At 43.5% G+C, this 18,388-nt stretch overlaps 1 protein-coding gene across 5 annotated transcripts in view; it reads left to right on the forward strand.

Annotated features, from left to right (window-relative positions):
• The window catches only part of sipa1l1 (signal-induced proliferation-associated 1 like 1), a 351,678-nt gene that overhangs the window by 207,699 nt on the left and 125,591 nt on the right, over nt 1-18,388 (forward strand). For all 5 annotated transcript variants that reach the window (XM_055640839.1, XM_055640838.1, XM_055640834.1 and 2 more), the window contains one exon: nt 12,223-13,986. In XM_055640839.1, coding sequence (XP_055496814.1) covers nt 12,474-13,986 — 1,513 coding nt within the window. In that variant the 5' untranslated portion in view covers nt 12,223-12,473. The remainder of the gene's footprint in view (nt 1-12,222; nt 13,987-18,388) is intronic.

Below are 18,388 nucleotides of genomic sequence, written 5' to 3' on the forward strand. Positions count from 1 at the left end.
CACACGAGAGATGAATTCCAGAGAGGAGTTGAAAGTGAAAATTACGCCTGTCCAGATTAAATTCCACTTGCTACCTTTCCAGCTGATCTATGATTTAAACCTTCTTCATAATCTACAACTCTACATCATAATCTACAACTCCACTCGGAGATAACCCATACAGGTCACAGGGAGAACATACAAGCTCCATACAGACAGTACACGTAGTCAGGATTGAACCCGGGTCTCCGGCACTTGTAAGGCAGCAATTCCACCGTTGCGTCACCGTGCCACCCCAAACAATGGCTCATGGTTCAATAATATCTTCAATTATTTATTTACTCTTGTACTCAATACCTTGAATTACAAAATTGTGCAATGGCCTATTTTACGAATTTATCTACCTGGATCCACATTGTCTAGAGTTTGTGCGTCTTAAGTAGTTGATTGGCACATGGATGGATTAAGTAGCAAAGCTAAAAATTAGAAAGTCAAAAGGGTGTCAAATAAGGAAGAGGAGCTGTGGAATGTAAAGATGGAGGGAGTGATATGGGAGGAATGGGGAAGGGGGAAGAGGGGAATAATAAAGGTAAATGGGGGAACCAGAAATGGGAGGTGAGAATACGAAGGAGGAGAAAGGAACAGAGTGACTGGGGAGGTGGGAGAAGAAGTTTGTGCGCTCAGGGTGGGGATTGAACTGGGTGGGGAAAGTAAATTTTACGTTAAATGTTAAGTAGGTTTGCATGGTGGCACAGTGATAGAGTTGCCGCATTACGGTGCTTACAGCGCCAGAGACCCGGGTTCGATCCCGACTACAGATGCTGTCAGTACGGAGCTTGACAGTACTCTCCCCGTGACTGCGTGGGTTTTTCCCGAGATCAGTTTCCTCCCACTCTCCAAAAACGTACAGGTTTGTAGGTTACTTCACTTGGTGTAAAAAATATAAATTGTCCCTAGTGTGTGTAGGATAGTGTTGGTGTGCGGGGATTGCTGGTCGGTGCGGTCTTGATGGGCCGAAGGGCCTGTTTCTGCGATGTATCTCTGAACTAAACTAACTTGGAAAATTTACGTTAGTTCAACTGCTGGCAGCAACGACAGAAGCCAGTGTCTTCTTTCAGTTCTTGGTTAACATTTTCTAGAAGCCAACATATGTTATGTTGTATGCCAGTTTATTTTTAAATCAATGCTTGCTTCATCCATCAGGAAGTAGGAACATAAAATGCAAATCACAATAAGCAAGTTCAGTATTCCAGATTATAAGTCACTGGAGATAAACATTCTCAGCATCTGAGCTGCTGAGGGCCTGTTTCCACAATGTACAGCTCTATGACTCTGAGTATGTCCATTTGTGGGTTAGTTTGATAGCTTGGTAATTAATGAATAGGAAACTGGAGTTGCAGGGTCTTGCTGTATAAAAAGAAAAAATAATTTTGGGTCATGCTTTTCTGCACAACACTGTGGAATCCAACTATACTAAAACTAATTCCCCTCTATTATCCCAGAGTGCATATGTCATGTTATGGAGCAGGTTATCAGAGTTGAACATTTTTAACAAGCCGCTGATTTGTTTCAAGATCCTTCGCATTCTTGAGATTATTACCCCAATGTTTTCACAAAGAATTTTTACTTTTCCTCATAGGTAAATTCAGTGTTTTGAATTCTAATCCCACCCGCTCACCATGTAATGAACAGGAATAGATTTTGAAAAAAACATGCCAGAGTGTTGTTTTGCACTGCATTAATCATTAAGATTTCAAAAGTTGACGCATCTTAAATCATTCTCAATATAGGTTTATTCCCTTTGTAGGTTATGGAAAATGGTATGTAAAATAAACTGTTACGTTTGGGATAAATTCTTGTGCAGAATCTTAACTATGGATCTGAACAGCAGTGACACATTTTGTTTGCTGGGTAGCGGGAAAATCTATGCACTGACCACCAGTTCAATTTAAAGCAGCAACGTCTATTATCTCTGGATTATTAAACAGGACTTTATAAATATTTATATTATATATATGTATGTGCGTGCGTGTGTTTGTGTGCGCGTGTTTGTGTGTGTGTATATATATATATTATATCTATATAATATTAAAACTCGTGGCTGCCAGCTTGTGGGTGCCAGCTTTTGATTCGTTGCTACGCCAACACAAATGCCCAGAATTTTTCCATTTCGGTAGAGATTTCACTTTTCATTCCAAGTATCCACTCCTGATTAAATTTTGTCGTGTTTATGTACACTTTTTTAATAAAATCCTTCTCCCTCCCCCACTCACTCATTTCAACCATAACGGCTGCTGGCGCCCGCATCTCGCCTCAAAGACGCCATTTAAAAACAGCTGCTCTGCTGAGTCCTGATCGGCTTGAGTTAGAGGTCCACGTCTCCCGTGGGGGCTATGGGTAGGGAATGGCTGCGTTGGGGGAGCAGACCCAATGCACTTGGTCTAATATATATTGCCTCCTCCTCCCCCCCCCTCCTCCCTCCCCCCCCTCCTCCCCCCCCCCCCCTCCTCCCCCCCCCCACCCCCCCCCCCCCCCCCCCCCCTCTCCCCCCCCCCCCCCCCCTCCTCCTCCCCTCCCCCCTACTGGAGAGTAACACAGCAGGTCAGGCAGCATCTCTGGATAACCAACGTTTCAGGTTGGGACCATTCTTTGGAATGTCCCCTATCCATGTAATCCAAAGATTCTGCCTGACCCATTGAGTTACTCTAGCACTTTGTGTTCTGTGCGAAATTCAGACAACCTTGTATTTCTACTCAAGATGCCTCGCCAACAGTCTGTCTGTCCTTTCCTTCTTTGTGTTTTAATAGTATATGTTAAATTTCTTTTTTTAGTGTTCTTTAGCATGTCTTATGTGGGGTTGGGGGAAACTTTTTCTAATTGCTTACCTCGACGGAGATGCAATTTTTTTCCGTATCATATCTCCGTCTGCACTGCGGCTTTCACATGGAGGAGTTGGTGGTCTTTGCTGGAGACCAACTTTTGAGAGCAGCACAGCAGGGAGCCTATGGGACTTTAACATCGTGGAGCCTGCGACCCCTTTGCCAGGGATCGACCTCGGAGCTCTGACCGTGGGGGCTTAGAAACATAGAAAATAGGTGCAGGAGTAGGCCATTCGGCACTTCAAGCCTGCACCGCCATTCAATACGATCATTGCTGATCATCCAACTCAGTATCCTGTATCTGCCTTCACGCCATACCCGCTGATCCCTTTAGCCACAAGGGCCACATCTAACTCCCTCTTAAATATAGCCAATGAACTGGCCTCAACTATCTTCTGTGGCAGAGAATTCCACAGATTCACCACTCTCTGTGTGAAAAATGTTTTTCCTCATCTCGGTCCTAATCTGATAACAGAGTGTTCATTTAAAATTATCACATTTTATGATTTGCCACTAATTTCTATCCGGCACTCAAATTCACCTGGACCATTTCCGACATCTCCCTACCATTTCTAGACCTCACTATCTCCATCGCAGGTAACAGGCTACATCTACTACAAACCCACTGACTCCCATGGCTATCTGGACTACACTTCTTCCCACCCTGCTTCCTGTAAGGACTCTATCCCCCTACTCCCAATTCCTCCATCTACGCCGCATCTGCACCCAGGATGAGGTGTTCCAAACCAGAGCATCGGAGATGTCCTCATTCTTTAGGGAATGGGGGTTCCCCTCTTCGACTATAGATGAGGCTCTCACCAGGGTCTCTTCTATATCCCGTAGCTCCGCTCTCACTCCCCATCCCCCCCACGTAACAAAGGCAGTCCCCTTTGTACTCGCCTTCCAACCTACCAGCCGTCACATACAACCGATAATCCTCCGACATTTTCGCCACCTCAACGGGATCCCACCATCTTCCACATCTTCCCATCTCCTCCCCTTTCAGCTTTCCACAGAGACTGCTCCCTCTGTAACTCACTGGTTAATTTGTCCCTTCCCACTCAAACCACCCCCTCCCCTGGTACTTTCCCTTGCAACCGCAGGAAATGCTACACTTGTCACTTTACCTCCCCCCTTGACACCATCCAAGGACCTAAGCAGTCTTTCCAGGTGAGGCAGAGGTTCACCAGCACCTCCTCAAACCTCATCTATTGCATCCCTGCTCTCAGTGTCAACTGCTCTACATCGGTGAGACCAAGCGCAGGCTTGACGATCGCTTCGCCCAACACCTCCATACAGTTCGCATTAACCAACCTGATCTCCCGGTGGCACTTCAACTCCTCCTCCCATTCTGAATCCGATCTTTCTGTCCTGGGCCTCCTCCATGGCCAGAGTGAGGCCCACCGTAAATTGGAGGAGCAGCACCTCATATTTTGCTTGGGTAGTTTACACCCCAGCGGTATGAACATTGACTTCTCCAAATTCAGGTTGTCCTTGCTTCCTCCCTCTTTCCCCTCCCCTTCCCAGCTCCCCCACAGCCCACTATTTCCACTTCTTCCTTTCTACTTCCCCTCTTCGACCCCACCCCCACATGAGTCTGAAGAAGGGTCTCGACCCGAAACATCACCTATTCCTTCGCTCCATAGATGCTGCCTCACCCGCTGAGTTGCTCCAGCATTTTTGTCTACCTTTGATTTTTCCAGCTTCTGCAGTTCTTTCTTAAACAAAATGATCACATTGATCACTGCGCTTCAGCCTCTGCTTGAGCTCCAACTCGCCAAATCTGTACATTTCTTGGTTAACCACATACTATGAGAAGTGGAACAATATCAGAATTGCATTGGTCTTATGTGTTATGTTGTTTCACATATTGTGGGGCAGATCTTAAAAAAAAATAAATGCGAAGGATATAGTAATTGAAATTCTGACTTATCTTTCATTGACCGTGATACGTACAGAGTTACCAGCTTTTGTTGGTTTTACTCAGCCTGATCACTTGAGATGGGAGGAGTTGCTGACAAACCTACCGATGAATACTTTTGATCAGACAGATTACATGCCCGAGGAAGCGAGGGAAGGTGGTAGTGTCCCTCTTGGCGTTCTAAATGTGTGTGCTAATAAGGCCAAGCAGTGTAAATTGGGAGGGCAGAATACTCTGGCAGGTGGGTGGGGGGAAATAAATCCAATTCAGAGGATTCTGTGATTTTTTTAAAAATTAGAAAAACAAATGAGTCAACTTTCCTGGCAGATATGCGTAAACTCATCTGCAATACTTAAAACCATACGACGATTTATTAGCGGTTACTCATCGGTGCTAACGTTGCCAGGTCTTTTATGGTAAAGTTCCCGGTTGCTGAAAGCCCGATGCTTGATAATATGATGCATTAGTTCTGCCCTAGATTATTGCAACATTTGCTGCTACCTTGGCTCCACCTTTGGGGCTGAAGCTTGTGGATTCCAGCTGTATGATCACACTTGAAACAGTCAGCAGTTCAGTGCTGGTGCTGGAGTTCAGTGCCAGAGGTGCAGTCTTTCACTTGCGACACCAAACTGAATCCCTGTCTACCTGTTTCCATGATCAAGAGGATAGCTGTTGAACGATGATTGTTTTCATTTGCGCCACAGGTGGATCCTGATTTTTCCCCATCTCATATGAAATGGCATCATCTGGATAACTGGCAACATTCCATTTACTGTGAGCACTTGCAAGAAGCTTTTGAAATGCTTGTTGAGATGCTTTATTAATGTGTTTTTTTTTAAATATAAGGGGACTGTTAATAATTCCACCTTCTGCATTTAAAGATCCAATTTTAATTAAATCCTGAACTTTATTTGAGCACATTGTGTTTATTTAATCACATTTTGCTTTGAAGAGTCCTGTGGGGGTTTGTTTATCCTTTAATGCAATCAAAAGGTGTTCATATGATTTGCCAGTAAAGGTGATATTGTTGTATTGTTTTGGTGTATCAGTTAATTACAGCTTAATCTGATACAATTTAACTGTAATGCTCACTTGCATAGCATGCTAATACTTTTTCTCTGTATGATTGTGATGCAGGCAGCCTGAGATTTGTTGCTCTATTGTCATTTATGATTTTGTCTTAATCATTGTGTTTAAAAATAAATGAAGAATCAAACAGTTAGCAACGGATGAGGCCAAGTTCAGGGACAGGTGCTCTTCTTTGAAACAGAGAGTAATGGGCCTGTTCCACTTAGGTGATTTTTCACGGACAGCCAGCTACTGTCAAGTTGTCGGCAGTCGTCTGAAACACACGCCTGAAACACACACAACACACACACGGCGACTGTCAGAGTACACACACACACACACACACACACACACACACACACACACACACACACACACACACACACACACACACACACACACACACACACACACACACACACACACACACACACACACACACACACACACACACACACACACACACTGCAAAGGCGGGGCCCAGGGTAGGCGGGAGAGCGTTGTCTAAAAAATTCCCACGTTGCAAAGCCAAGGTGATACAGACAGACACCGCGATGAACAGGTTGGCGCTGTAATAAAGCGCGATGAACAGGAAGGTTGGCGCTGTAATAAAGGCAGTTAAAGCACAGTGTACAGTCAGTCCTTTAAAATAGGGGGGGGGAGGGCTTAGAAGGAGTGGAGACAACTTTTAAGAAGCCAGAGATACACGGCTGTGACGTTCGGCAGACAATTAACATTACCTTGGTTTTGAAAACTACTACTTACCTTTTTTTTCCCCCCAATGAGCCAATGAAAATCACCGGTCAGCACCGGCTCCAACCCACTAGGACCTCCTTGCTACCCACCTACGGCTCGAGAATACGCGCTACACTCCATGGCGACTTCATTCAAGTCATCGCTAATTTTTCCAACACGTTGAAAAATTCACGGCGACCATAATGAGGCCGTGACTAGTTCCCAAAATGTGGGAACTCCTCACGACCATGAAGGCGACTCCCCGGCAACCACCCGTGAACATGTCGCGACCATGTGGCGACTGCAAAGTCTCCTCAGTCACCTAAAATGTCGCCTAAGTGGGACAGGACCATTAATTGCTCTTTACAACAGTTGGGCAATTTATGATTGTCAATTTTCTGTTCTAAGCCTCCTCTCAAAACATATTGTGGTGAGAGTTGAACCCATGACCTCTCAACTGCTATCAACTTTGCATATTTTAAGATATGCAATCGACATAGATCATTTAACAGATTTTGAGCTCTTTGATTTCTCAAATACCTCAAGTTGTCCAATTCCCAACTTGTGAATATTGCATTAGTTTTCCATCGTTAATTACATCATTTAACCTGTTTGTTGAAGAATTAATGTGACGTTTTATTTTTGATCATCACTGAAGAGCCGTTTGAAAATAGGTTTGAAAACATTGACATAATAGAAGGCAACCCAATGTTTCGACTGCTCTTGTTGTGGTATTTGACAAGCTGCTTTATTGAGGCTTTTATGAAGAAATGTAGATGACCTGGCTTTATAATTGCAGGATCAAATCAGCTAACCACTTGCAGAATGGATTTTGTCAATATTTAAATATACTTTAATCCGAAGAACAGGATTGTTATTTTTTAATTTGCTGAATGCCTTTCATGTGAAATGTTAGGGGTACACTTGTTGGTTATTGCTGAGATCGTTGTCAAAATGTATCTATTAATCTGGGGGAAAAGTTGCTGGTTCTGCCAATTTGTGTCAAATTTCATGGTAAGGGCTATTGAGCATTGAGTTATGTGAAGCTGGCTGATATCGGGGGTGGAGGAGGGGCACAGGCAAAAAGGTCTATGATTTTATTTTTGCCCCCCAAAGTTTAGGTTTATTATTGCCACGTGTACCGATAAGAGTGAAAAGCTTTTATTTGCGAGGTATTCAATCAAATTAGATAATACCACACCTGAATACAATCAAGCCAAACATAGGTAGAGCGATGGAAAAGCAATTTAAAAGAGTACAAATGGAAAAACAATTTAAAAGAGTGGAGCGATTTGAAGTTAGTAGATCCTGTTCTAGGACCAGCACACATGGGGCCGCTGAGCTCTAGCTCCATCTAGAATCTTTGTAAGTGTTAGTCTGAAGAAGGGTTTTGGCCCGAAACGTCGCCTATTTCCTTTGCTCCATAGATGCTGCTGCACCCGCTGAGTTTCTCCAGCATTTTTGTGTACCGTTGATTATTAAAGTCCCGCTTTGTAGCTTCATCAGTGCCGGTGGTTCAGTTATTCGTGCCAACTTTGAAAGATTTGTTTGTTTGCCTTATATAAAAAGGTTTTCTGCCAGTTTATTGGCAACGCTGTAAATACCCGATTCAGATCAATAGTTTATTATGGTTTTATTTCATGGTTTCACAGACCTCTCAGTACCAGGTTAGAATGGGCAGTATTTATCCACCCACATGCAGAAGCTTATGTGGTTTCTTGAGACACAGTTAACCTAAAATTAGAAGTACGATGTCATGGTTGTGTATTTCACAACAAGAATGGTAATGCACACCCATGTCAGTAATTTATCATTTTAAATGTTTTTAATTTTAATATTTTTCCAATTTTTTTCCAGAGATCACAGCCATGTAGTACTTAGCCTAAGATAGACACCAAAAGCTGGAGTAACTCAGTGGGACAGGCAGCATCTCTGGAGAGAAGGAATGGGTGACATTTTGGGTCGAGACCCTTGTTCAGACTGGTTAGGGATTAGTGAAACGAGAGATATAGACGATGATGTCGAGAGATAAAGAACAATGAGTGAAAGATATGCAAAAAAGTAACAATGATAAAGAAACCAGAAAGAAAACAGGTCATTGTTAGCTGTTTGTTCAAGAAGGAACTGCAGATGCTGGAAGATCGAAGGTACACAAAATTGCTGGAGAAACTCAGCGGGTGCAGCAGCATCTATGGAGCGAAGGAAATAAGCGACGTTTCGGGCCGAAACCCTTCTTCAGACTGATGGGGGGTGGGGGGGGAGAAGGAAGGAAAAGGGGAGGAGGAGGAGCCCGAGGGCGGGCAGATGGGAGGGTGAGAGGAGACAGCTAGAGGGTTAAGGAAGGGGAGGAGACAGCAAGAGCTAGCAAAATTGGGAGAATTCAATGTTAATGCCATCCGGACGCAAGGTCCCCTAGGCGGAATATGAGGTGCTGTTCCTCCAATTTCCGCTGCTGCTCACTCTGGCAATGGAGGAGACCCAGGACAAAGAGGTCGGATTGGGAATGGGAGGAGGAGTTGAAGTGCTGAGCCACCGGGAGATCAGGTTGGTTATTGCGGACTGAGCGGAGGTGTTCGGCGAAAAGATTGCCCAACCTACGCTTAGTCTCCCCGATGTAAATCAGCTGACATCTAGAGCAGCGGATGCAGTAGATGAGGTTGGAGGAGATGCAGGTGAACCTTTGTCTGACCTGGAACGACTGCTTGGGACCTTGAATGGAGTCGAGGGGGGAGGTGAAGGGACAGGTGTTGCATTTCTTGCGGTTGCAACGGAAAGTGCCCGGGGAGGGGGTGGTGCGGGAGGGAAGGGAAGAATTGACAAGGGACATTGTTAGCTGTTTGTTGAATGAAAACGAGAAGCTAGTGGGGGAGGGATAGAGAGAGTGTGAATGCCGGGACTGAATTTAGAGAAATCAATATTGATACAACTGGGCTGTGATCTGCCCAAGTGAAATATGAGATGGTGTTCCTCCAATTTGCGTTTAACCTTACTTTGACAATGGAGGAGACCCAGGCCAGAAAGGTCAGTGTGGGAATGGGAAGGAGAGTTAAAGTGTTTAGCACTTTGCTGTTTTCATTTGAGTCATTATATTTTAGATTGATCCATTGTGTGTGTAAAGATGGCATGTTCTATACTGCAGTGGAAGGCACTGATCTAATAGGTTTGGTCCTGGTTTGAGATGAATGATCTGAATTGGGTCATATTTCTCCTTTTAAGCTTGAAAGACATTCTGTCACTCCAAGTAAATGTCTGCATATAGGTGCTCAGCATGGGCTGGGTTTGGATGTGAGGATTTGCAATGTTCGTGGATTCAACTCCCAGCTTAAATCCTTATCAGGAGAGCAGGAGAATTTTTCAAGTAAACAAATTGATCATCATTTCTTATTGCTCATAGTAGGCAGATTTGTAAATAACCAGAAAGTTGTTTCTGTATTCTCAGACTTTTTAAGAGAAAATAAGTTAAAAAACGTATTGGAAACATCGGTATTTCTGCATTATGTTGGTGATTTTTACTGCCATAATGGATTTGTAATCTTGACATATTTTTGTCATATTTTGCAGCATGCATTGAGATTCCGATGTCTTGCAGAATTGTTCCAGAGTGCTCTCCTTTGAACTGGATTTCCTGGCATCTTGTTTGTTTCTCCTTCACATCCTATTTTATCCCCTGAATTCATCTGTTTTCAGTTCTAAACCACTGTCCCACCTCCTTTATATTCTTTAGGGGAAAAAAATGCATTTCATAACTCAAAATCAAACATCATTTTCAAAGACGGGTTCTTTGAACAACCAGTGGGATTAAATGTCTCAACTTTATTTAATTTTATCTTGGTTTCTCGGTAAAAGACAGTCTAAATTATAGGATGAAATTAAATCGATCAGAATATTTCTGGGGAATGAAATGGTCAACATTTCAGATTGATGATCTTTTATAAGAACATTTCTGATGGAAGGTCAACCTCGAGCATTATATTTTTTGTTTCCCTCCAAAGATGCTGCTTGTTGACTATTTACAGAATTTCTGCTGATCACTTTATATCTCCAGTGTTTGCATCTTTCTTAAGAATTTTAATCTGAGCGATGCACAAAGCATCAATGTTGCAAAAAACTTAATATTACTTTTAATTTTCTTAGATTAGTCATAAAGGCCCGTTGTCCTGGTGATGGAGTTGCAGGAGTTAGCCTGGCCAGACGATGTTCTTGATATCCTCCAATGCTGCTCTGCCACTGCAAGCCGTGTCCGAACTGTGCGCTTGGCCTCCTGCAGCGGCAGTCTGCGGGAGGCAGCCCAGGATAGGGATGATGAGTAGTGGCTACGCAAGGCCAGGAACAGCATTTTTGTGGGTTGAAGTGGCTGGATCGAGGCATTGTGGATTGGGCTGCTAATGGTGGCCCTGCTGCAGCCTATGGTTCGAGTGGATGAGACGCTGCTCCAAAAGGCTGAGCCCATAGATCGGACATGGCCTGCGGCAGTATGAAGCGGTGAAGCAGTATTGGAGGATATCAACAACATTACCTGGCCAGGCAGACCCCGGCACAATGCCGCCACCAGGACAACGGGCCTTTGTGGCCAACCTAAGTCTCTACATTTTTAACAACTTTGCTGGACACGTGGCGGACCCTGTGTACTGACTCAGTGCAAGCAACTACCCCTACACACTTGGACTCAAGTATGATTGTGCCTATTTATAGTAAGATTTTTACTGATTGTATGCAGAAAAGGAATTTTACTGTACCCAGGTACATGCAACAATAAAGTGCCATTGAACCATTGATATTACCTCCAATAATTAGCAAAAGTCAGTTAGCAAACTAATTCATGGGGGAAAGCAGTTCAAACTGCACAAAAAGTTTTATATGTAATAAAACTATTGTAAGTCATGATTTTAAATCATATTTGGAGTATGTCAATAATGTAATTTTCAACATAGAACCTTTGGCTGACTGCATTTCATTTCTCTGTCGGGAACAAGAATGGTTTGATTTGTGGGGTCTAGTGCAGAAATGATCAAGTCTGGGAATGGATGTGTTAATGTCAAGTCCTAATGACCTGCCTCAATTTTGCACATACAGTGCAGGAGGCCACTCAGCCTATCAAACCGATACTGCCTGTCTGGGCACTTCCATTACTTCCAGCATCTCCCAATGATCTATTCTTTCTCACATGCCCATTAACACCATCATAATTCTCTTACAACCCACCTACACGCAGGGCAATTTGCTATAATCAATAAGCTTCCCTGTAGCACATTTTTGGGATTTGGGTGGAAACCAGAACAGCCAGAGGGAGAAAGCAAGCACATCTGCTAAGGTTAGAATTGAACTCAAGTTGTTTGTGCTGTCAGCAGGTTATTACCGTGCTGCTCCTAAAGCAAGGCACTTGAATCGTGGAATCGTCAATTTGTGCTGTTTTGCAATTCTGCATCAATCAGTTCTATTGGACTATTCAACTCTCTGTTATCTGTTCGATGCTCCCTCTACAGAAGCTGTGTGCCTCGTGAAGGATTCCTAGTTTTACGTGCTTTTTTTGGATTTCTAGCACTTGTGGTATTCTGCTGTCATGAGGGTATTTCAAATTGCTTTAGATAACTTTAAGCAGAAACAGATTAACCAATGCATTTTTTTCTCTTTTACCCCCAGATTTTCTTCAAGCCACGGTAGTTAAATAATCTGTGAAATCCGTATTATGAAAATGCCGCATGGATCTTCAGAGAGAAGCTTTACAGATCACGATCAGCTCGAACATGGATATTTTTGAAAATTATTCTACAAATAATTATTATTAACTTTCAACTGGACTTGCTTGGAAGTTGCTCTCGTGGAGATTTGTACTTGATGAAAGAAATGGTCGTGTATTTAGTGAAAGCTGTTGTGAGAAACCAGTGTGGAGTATGACCAGTTTAAAACGTTCCCAGACTGAAAGGGTGGGCATCAGCGCCACTTCAGTTTATGGGCCTGAACTAACGATAGGCTCGCGCTCAGATGACTTCTATACAAGGCGATTCCGAACGCCCAATGGTACTTTTGGTTCAACGGGGCCACCACGAAGTGAAAGTGCTCACCATGTCGGTGCAACACCAAATGTGCCTAAAATGGGTGTTCGAGCAAGAATTGCGGATTGGCCTCCCAGGAAGGATATGGGGATGGACTCTTGCAGAACAAGTGATCAGGAATCTGCAGGTAGTCCTGAGGGCACGGTGATGTCTATCCACTCCAGTAGCCCAAGCAGCAGGTTGTGCCAAAGTAATCAAAATTCACTGGAGTCTTTGTCCTCGAAGAGGGTGCACAGTGATTATAGACCATGCAAGGCACAAGAAATGGAGAACTTGGACTCTAGGTTTCTTACACCTGATGGTTACCTCCAGTCCCCTGCAAAGAACCTTCGCAGAATAAGGCAGCGGAGCAATAGTGATATCACGATCAGTGAGCTGGATGTGGACGGAGGAGAAGAGTATGGAGCTTTGAGCCACAAAATGGGAGCTGCTATTCATCGTGAGTATGGTAGCACTTCCTCCATTGACAAGCATGGTATGTCAGGAGATAGTTTTTTTGATTTATTAAAGGGTTACAGAAATGATCAGACAGATCAACGCAGCCCAGCACCAGAGCAACTCAGCGAGCTATTAAAGGCAGAAGCTAATAAAGCTTATGGCTCCAGCATGGACAGTGCCAAACACGACTCGGTTGATGGTTTCTTTGCACACAGAGGGAGTCCCAGGCCAATGCACAAAGAAAGAGAGAAACCGCTTAAGAGGAGGTCAAAATCCGAAACTGGAGACTCTTCCATTTTCCGCAAGTTGCGCAATGCCAAAGGTGAGAGTGAGTTGGGCAAGTCGGCAGACTTCGAGGACAGCAAATCAGAGGACAGTATGAGGAGCTGGACTGGCCAAAAATGCTTTGCCCATTACGATGTGCAGAGCGTGCTCTTTGACTTGAATGAAGCTGCGATGACCAGGCATAGTGTTATTAAGAGAAGGAACACCACAACAGGTGCCTCAGCGGCTGCTGCTGCCTCATTGTCTGCTGGTCCGCTTGCACATTCGATCAGCTTCAGCTCTCCAGCAGGAAGCACAGAAGACCTGAACTCAAAAGAGAATCTCAATGTAGACTATGGGGATGAGAAAAGCAATGAACTTGTGCTAAGTTGTTCGTACTTCCGGAATGAGATTGGCGGAGAAGGAGAGCGCAAGGTTAGCCTCTCCCGGTCGAACTCTGGGTCACTGAGTGGAACTGAAAACAACTCCTTTGAACTTTCCTTGAGCTCGCACTGTACAAATGCAGGAGTTGCAGTGTTAGAGGTAGCAAAGGAAAACTTGGCTGTGCATTCTGACAAAGTGAAGCGATATATAGTAGAGCATGTGGACCTCGGAGCTTACTACTACCGGAAGTACCTCCACCAGAAAGGTAAAGTTCTGTTTCATTGCGTCTTTACTTATGGAAATTATTTTCCTGAAAATCAGAACACTGGTTGCTGAGACATTTTGTTAAAACTGTTGTCCGGTTTGCATGGTAGATTTAGACCAACTGTATTTTGTGTGTCTGCAGATGAGAGTTTTAAAATATAGCTGGAAAAATGAACAACAATGGAAACAAAAATCTGGTTTAGCATGTATTTGGAACAAAAGACTGTTATGATTGTAAATTACACAATGCATTGGAAAATGTCAATTTTAGTTGAGAAGTGGAGAAGACACAGAAGTGGAGAAGATACAGCACTTACTCACTCCCTATAAACTCCCTGAACTTTTAACACTCCTCTTGTTCATTCTCTGTTCCATTGTGGTCTTGACTCCAACAACAAAGGTTGTGAATATTGAAATTCACTCCTTAAACCTCATCTTCCAATTTCCCTTTTTCTCTGATGAGAAGAAAAAAAATCCTTAAAACCTACATTGACTGTACGTTTGGTTATTGTCCTAAAATCATGTAGCTGGGGTCAATTCTTTTTCGATGCTATGCCCATTAGGTTGCTTAATGTGTTTTGTATGGTTAAAAGTATGTTGATAATGGAAGTTATTTTACCCTGGGCATCGGACTTTACTTGTCTATTTCTGAAGGCAAAGCTAGGTTAAATAGCAGAATGCACATGTGCTTTAATGTTAGATTCCATCAAATCTATCGCAAGCTCCTGATTTAAAGGTTGTTTCAAATTCTATAAGTTTCGTCATTTAAATAGCCTCACCAGTTTCTAGATTTAGCAGAGTATCATCACCTTGTACCCGAGCTTTAGACAGATGCAGATAAAATGTGCGGTGGCAGAAATGAATGCACTCATTAATTTTCTGTCCCTGAGAAACCAAAATCAATTTTGTCTTGACTTATACAAGACCTATTCTCTCTGATAAATTATCTATGAAGAGTTTAGAAGATTTCCTGTGGAAGATTTTATGCAAGAATAACTAATTCATCAATCCCGAACATATGCAGTAGTTTTATGCAAGTTTTTGCAGAGTCGACAATTATTAGCATTATTTGGTACTCTGAGCAATAAATCACATTTGCATTTATGAATGAATGAATGAATGAATGTTTATTGGCCAAAGTATTCACATACACAAATTTACCTTGGTGCTCTGCCCGCAACTGACAACATGACATACAGTGACAGTTAGGAATGATACATAAAACATTGAACATTAATAATAAAACATTATTGATGAAACATGTGAATTAAATAAAATACCAGAGCAAAAGGAGGCTACAGATTTTGGTTATTGAGTAGAGTTACTACTCATGGGAAAAAAAGCTTATTTATGTCGGGCTGTGGGAGCTTTGACAGTCCAGAGTCGCCTTCCAGAAGGAAGTGATTCAAAGAGTTTGTGGCCAGAGTAAGAGGGGTCAGAGATGATCTTACCCGCTCGCTTCCTGGCCCTTGCAATGTACAGTTCGTCAATGGGGGGAAGGTTGCAGCCAGTAACGTTCTCAGTTGATCGGACGATTCGCTGCAGCCTCCGGATGTCATGCTTGGTGGCTGAGCCAAACCAGACCATGATGGAGAAGGTGAGGACAGACTCTGTGATGGCCTTATGGAATTGAACCATCATTGCCTATGGCAGATTGTGCTTCCTCAGCTGCCGCAGGAAGTACATCCTCTGTTGTGCCTTTTTGACTGGAGTTGATGGTAGCCCCCCACTTAAGGTCCTTGGAGATGATGGTTCCCAGGAACTTAAAAGACTCCACGGATGTGACTGTGGGTGTTGATGGTGAGGGGAGGGGGAGCTCTCATAAAGTCTATCAAGAGTCTTAAGAGCATTGAGCTCTACGTTGTTGCGATGGCACCAGGACGCCAGTTGTGTCACTTTCTTTCTATAGGCAGATTCCTCCCCATCCTGGATCAGTCCAATCAGGGTTGTATCGTCCGCAAACTTGAGAAGCTCGATAGGGGAGTCAGTGGAGGTGCAGTCATTGGTGTAGAGCAGTGGTTCCCAACGTGGGGCGTACGCCCCACAGGGGGGCAATTTGATTTTTAAGGGGGGCAATTGAGCGCCCTTAAAAATAAGAGATTATTCTAATATAGAAATTTTCTCTCTCTTTATTACCTGTGAATACTCTTGTATTATCATATTTATCATTATTATTATTTTAATACCACCTAATGTTTTTTTCTTTTTTTTACAATTTTTTAGTAATTTCTTGCTCAGAACTTTAACTGTCTTTTGTTTATTTCATTTTTCTTTTTCATGGATGCCATGTTCTTTTGAAGCTTGTTTAAACCAAGGTATTGGCGTTTTAAGCTTCTTCAGCTGAAACAGAGTTCACTTTTTAAATGTTAAGAATTATATATCACCACATGGGGGGGGGTGGGGGCATCAGGGTTTTAGAGGTGATTAGGTGGGGCATGGCCAAAAAAAGGTTGGGAACCACTGGTGTAGAGAGAGTAGAGGAGAGAGTACGCAGCCTTGCGGCGCTCATATGCTGAGGGTATGCGGGTCCGAGAAGTGCTTTCCCAGCTTCACATGCTACTTCCAGTCTGTCAGTAAGCTGATGATCCACTGACAGAGGGGTTCAGGCACAGCCAACTCGAAAAGTTTGGACTGTAGTAGCTCTGGCACAATGGTGTTGAATGCAGAGTTAAAATCAACAAACAAAATCCTTGCATAGGTCCCCTGGCAGTCTAGGTGCTGGAGGATGAAGTGCAGGCCCAGGTTGACTGCGTCATCCACAGATCTATTGGCCCGATTTGCAAACTGCAGAGCATACAGCAGGGGTTTGCAGTTTATAAAGAAGGATTCTAGGTTGGGAAAGCAGAACTTTGACAGTACCATGTTGTCGCTGCACCACTCCTGGTTGGTATAGAAGCATATTCCACTGCCTCTTGATTTCCCTGCTGCTTCCACTTTGCGGTCCGCTCTTGGAAGTTGGAAGCCAGCCAGTTGCATCTTGCTGTCCAGGGTCGACTCACACAGCCAGGTCTCGGTCAACACAGGGCAGCGGCTCAAGAGAAGTCCTTGTTTGTCCGGCGCAGGAGTTGCAGTTCGTCCACTTTGTTATTGAGAGAACGTACGTTTGCCAGGAATATGCTCGGGAATGGTGAGCGTGATCCTCGTCGCCGGAGTCGGGTGAGTGCTCCAGAGCACTTCTCACGGGTCCTCCTCCGTCTCAAGACCTTGAACACAGCCTCAGCCCCACCGACGAGTATGTCCAAATAATCCAGCGAGTGAGAGAAATCCAGAACGATGTTTGGCGGTACTGTATGTTCGTATGAGTACCTCTCTCGTGAAAGTAATCTGTGTAGGGTTTTCACAGACGACACAAACAAAGAAACGCATACAAAACAACAAGGACCAATACACCGTGGCAGCCATCGTCGGCGCCAGCACCAGCAAGCAGCAGCAGCTACACTAACACTAATGTACTATTTAGAATTTATTTAAAACATATTATCCAATACAATCCTTTGGAGTTCAGATTCTGTGAAGTTAAATTCTATTACCACATTACAAAACACTCTTAATGTTATCTTTTAGCCTGTGTTGAAGTAATTGAAACTTTAAGAAACCATCAGTTGGTACATTTTGGAGGCTGCAATATAATGCTGGGCTTCACATTATTTAATCCTGTTTCTAATTTTGATTCAATACATCTAAAGACAAAAATCTCTCATTCATATAGCACTAAAATCACATTTGTCACAAAACACTTCCTTTAAAGAAAGGCCTTTCAATGCCCTTCTTGGGTAGTTGATGCTTTACTTTAGTTTAGTTTAGAGATACAGTGTGGAAATGGGCCACTCAGCCCACCGAGTCCACATCAACCAACAATCACCCTCTACATTAGTTCTATCCTACACATTAGGGACAATTTACTGAAGTCAATTAACCTACAAACCTGCGTGTCTTTGGATTGTGGGAGGAAACCGGAGCACGCAGAGAACACCCAAGCAGTCACAGGGAGAACATGCAAACTCCGTACAGACAGTACACCATAGTCAGAATCAAACACGAGTTTCTGGCTCTGTATAGCAGCACCACTGCTGCGCCACAGTGCCACCTCTGTTTGTCTTTGCCTACCGGCCGCGATCAGGGTATAATTTATGTGTCTATTTTAAGTTATTCATATAACATTAAAGCACAGAAGGCTGTGGAGGCCACGTCAAAGGATATATTTTTAAACAGAGATAGATATATTCTTTACGGGTGTCAGGGTTTATAGGGAGATGGCAAGAGAATGGGGTTATGAGAGAGAAATAGATCAACCATGATTGAATGACGTGGTAGACTTGATGGGCCGAATGGCCTAATTCTACTCCTATTACTTATGACCTTATGATCAACTTCAATTTATGTAGCGCCTTTTTAATGTTTCG

The sequence above is a fragment of the Leucoraja erinacea genome, chromosome 9 (assembly GCF_028641065.1).
Source record: "Leucoraja erinacea ecotype New England chromosome 9, Leri_hhj_1, whole genome shotgun sequence".
Taxonomy (NCBI): Eukaryota; Metazoa; Chordata; class Chondrichthyes; order Rajiformes; family Rajidae; genus Leucoraja; species Leucoraja erinaceus.